The sequence below is a fragment of the Chrysochloris asiatica genome, unplaced genomic scaffold (assembly GCF_000296735.1).
Source record: "Chrysochloris asiatica unplaced genomic scaffold, ChrAsi1.0 scaffold00272, whole genome shotgun sequence".
Taxonomy (NCBI): Eukaryota; Metazoa; Chordata; class Mammalia; order Afrosoricida; family Chrysochloridae; genus Chrysochloris; species Chrysochloris asiatica.
Genome location: NW_006408790.1, coordinates 2,845,252 through 2,848,344, shown reverse-complemented (window position 1 = coordinate 2,848,344; position 3,093 = coordinate 2,845,252). Strand labels below are relative to the sequence as shown.

Genomic DNA, 3,093 nt, shown 5'->3' with positions numbered 1-3,093 from the left:
AGAACTGCCCCACAGGGTTACCTAGGCTGTCATCTTTCTGTCAATATATACTCATATATCATGTACTCACAGTGCCCCCATGTGACAGAAGAGAACTGCCCCAGAGGGTTTCCTAAGCAGCCATCTTTATGGGAGTGAATTGTCAGTCTCTGCAGATCCGCTGGCTGTGTTTGAACTACCCACCTTTTGGTTGGCAGGATTCCTGGTGTGGCACTGCTATTTAATGTGCTGGACAGCAAAATTGGTTTGAACTGCAAGGTGAGCAGTTCAAGCTCACCAGCTGCTCCTCGGAAACTCAATACATGGTCACTATGAGTCGGAACCGACTCTAAGGCACTAACAACAACAGCCTCCTTAGAAGTTGGTGTATCTTCCCCTAAAGTATCGATTCTTGGATGGTGAGGGCTTAAATCTAGTGAAAGCTTTGTTTTTTTTTCTCACCCTATGAACCAGTTGGTAGGCGCAGCATGAATGAGCTCTTCCTCCGCCTCGTGGATTCCCCTGGTGACCTCATCCTCTGGCAGTTTTATGTGAAATGGGGCCATTTCTACCACTTGCTAAAAACTCATAACTCTTAGTGTCCAGGGGCAGGAAAGTGAGACCTGCTTGGTGAGTGAATTTTCTGTCAGCCCTTCTCCTGGTTGATGAGGCCAGTGTTTCTGCGAACACTTTTCTTGGGAGAGAGAACAGTTTTGAACTACAGGAGAATAGAGGAAGGGGCAGGACAGAAGAATTCATACATGGGATCAGGGAGCCCTATTACCATGGTGGGGTTGCAGCTAAGTCACCAAACACACTGTGTATGAATTCTTGGATGGAAAATGAATGTGCGCCATAACTTTTACCCAAACCTGGTGTGGCGTTGTGGGTTAATGCACCAGACTGCAAAGCCATTTGAACTGCAAGGTTGGCAGTTCAAGTTCACCAGATACTCCTCAGAAATCTATACAGGGTTGCTATGAGTTGAAATCAACTCGTTGACACTTAGCAACAACAAACAGTTAAAAAACATTTTTTTTTTTAAGTAAAAAGAATAAAAACAAAGAGATACAAATACACCAATAATCCACAGGGGAATGTAGAGAGAAAGCCAATAAAAATATCTAGGGATGCAGTGGTTTAAGCACACAGCTGCTAACCAAAATGTAGGCAGTTCACACTCACCAGCCACCCTGAGGAAGAATGATGAGACCCAATTCTGGAAGGATTTGCATTATGGGAAACCATTCAGCAGGACCACTCTGCCTTCGGGGTCACCGAGAATCAGACTCACCTGGAAGGCAGTGGTAAAATTCAAGAGACAAGGGCCATTATTTACTGAGTCCGGAAGGCCTGCTGTATGTACCTCCTCTCCTTGTTTTCCATGGTTTCATTCATTTTCACAGATGTAGCTGGAGTTAGGTGTCGCTATCAATGGCATGGAGCACCACAGTTGTAGCCCAGTGGTAGAATTCCCACCTTCCATGGGAGACCTGGGTTTGAGTCCCACACAGTGGCGGCATGCACAGCCACCACTCATCTGTCATCGGAGCCTGGTGCAGTGCAAGGATGGTGAATGGCTTTCACTGGGAGACCAGGAAGAAAGACCTGAAGCTCTATTTTTGCAAATAGTCACAGTGGGTTCATCCTGTTGTGCACAGGGCCAGCTCACTGGCAGCTAACAACCCTGAAATTGTATTAGGTCTCCAGAAGGTCCCTTGGGAAATATGGAACGGGAAGATCATGGAATGTCTCAGCTCCTCATTTATTTCTGTGTCCAGGTGTGCGTCCCATTGCCCACGAATGATCTGTGGCTCTTGCTCTCTCCCCAGAATGTCGCGTGGTGAAATCGACTTCTTACACCAAAATAGCTCCGTCATCACGCAGGAGTGCCACGAAGAGCCCGGGCCCTTCCAGGCGTAGCAAGTCCCCAGCGTCCACCAGCTCAGGTAAGTCAGCAAAGGACTCCTTGAGTGTGTGTGCGCGGAGGCTGCTGGGAGTGTGGAGCCCAGCGCCTGCGAACTGCTGGGTAATTTTAGAAAGAGTTAGGTGGCAGAACAGATTTTCCGGAGTCTAGCACATTGGCGCTAAGACAAAGCAGGAAGCTACTGGAAAACTTAGTGCGCTCAGGAGACCCAGATTGCCCAAAGATAGAAGCAGCTCGCTCCCAGGGGCCCTGGGGCTGCTCCAAGGGAGAAAGCTCAGGCTGCTCCTGTGAAGGTGGCAGCCTGGGGACACTGTGGGGAGTTGTACTGTTATCAGGAGAGGCCACTGTGAGTCAGAAGTGGCTCAAGGGCAATTTTTTTTTTCTTTGTAAAAACGAGTGCCAAGCACTGGGTTAAGCGCTTCTTTATATATATTGTCTCGTCTTCTCCTTCATATCAAGGAGCTCCGGTTACGAGCTGGGCTGCCAAATGGAAGGTCAGCAGTTCGAATCCATTAGCCTTTCCACAGGAGAAAGCTGAGGCTTTCTGCTTCTGTGAAGATGTACTGCTTTGGAAACCCTACACAGGGTCAATCTGAGTAGGAACTGACTTCATGGCACACCACTTGGCAACAAGGAGGCCGGGTGGCACTACGGTTAGGCGGTCAGTTAGGTGCTAACCAAAATGTCTCGATTCAAACCCACCAGCAGCTGTGTGGGAAGGTAGTTGTGGCACGTGGCTTCTGTAATGATGTTCAGCCTGGGAAACCTTATGGGGCAATTCTGCCATGTCCTCGAGGGACAGTGTGAGTCAGAGTCAACTGAACGGCAGTAGGTCTGGGGGCTTGGTGATGTAGCTGGATCCTTGTGGGTTCAAAATGGATTTTCTTTTCTCTTCTTAGTTTGTCCCCAGGAATCTCAGGGAGGTAGAGATGGCAGGCCAGATTCCTGTGTGTCTATCAGATACTGGAGTCCTGAGTCCAATCCTAACAGATAATTCAACACGTTGCTGTTGAGTGGAATCTGGCTGATGGCCACCGTGTGACAAAATAGAACGGCCCCAGAGGGTTTCCTAGGCTGTCATCTGTGTGTCATTATATACTCTTATAGATCATCCACTCACAGCGCCCCCTGGTGTAACAGAGGAGAACTGCCCCACAGGGTTTCCTAGGCTGTCATCTATTGTGTCA

The 3,093-nt window shown here is 48.6% G+C and overlaps 1 protein-coding gene across 4 annotated transcripts in view; it reads left to right on the top strand.

Annotated features, from left to right (window-relative positions):
* The window catches only part of DCLK1 (doublecortin-like kinase 1), a 314,483-nt gene that overhangs the window by 199,117 nt on the left and 112,273 nt on the right, over positions 1 to 3,093 (top strand). For 2 of the 4 annotated variants that reach the window (XM_006874369.1, XM_006874370.1), the window contains exon 4: positions 1,812 to 1,928. In XM_006874369.1, the coding sequence (XP_006874431.1) occupies positions 1,812 to 1,928 (117 nt within the window). Of the gene's footprint in view, positions 1 to 1,811; positions 1,933 to 2,702; positions 2,708 to 3,093 lie in introns of all 4 variants that reach the window. The other 2 variants (XM_006874372.1, XM_006874371.1) reach the window with 2 other exon arrangements.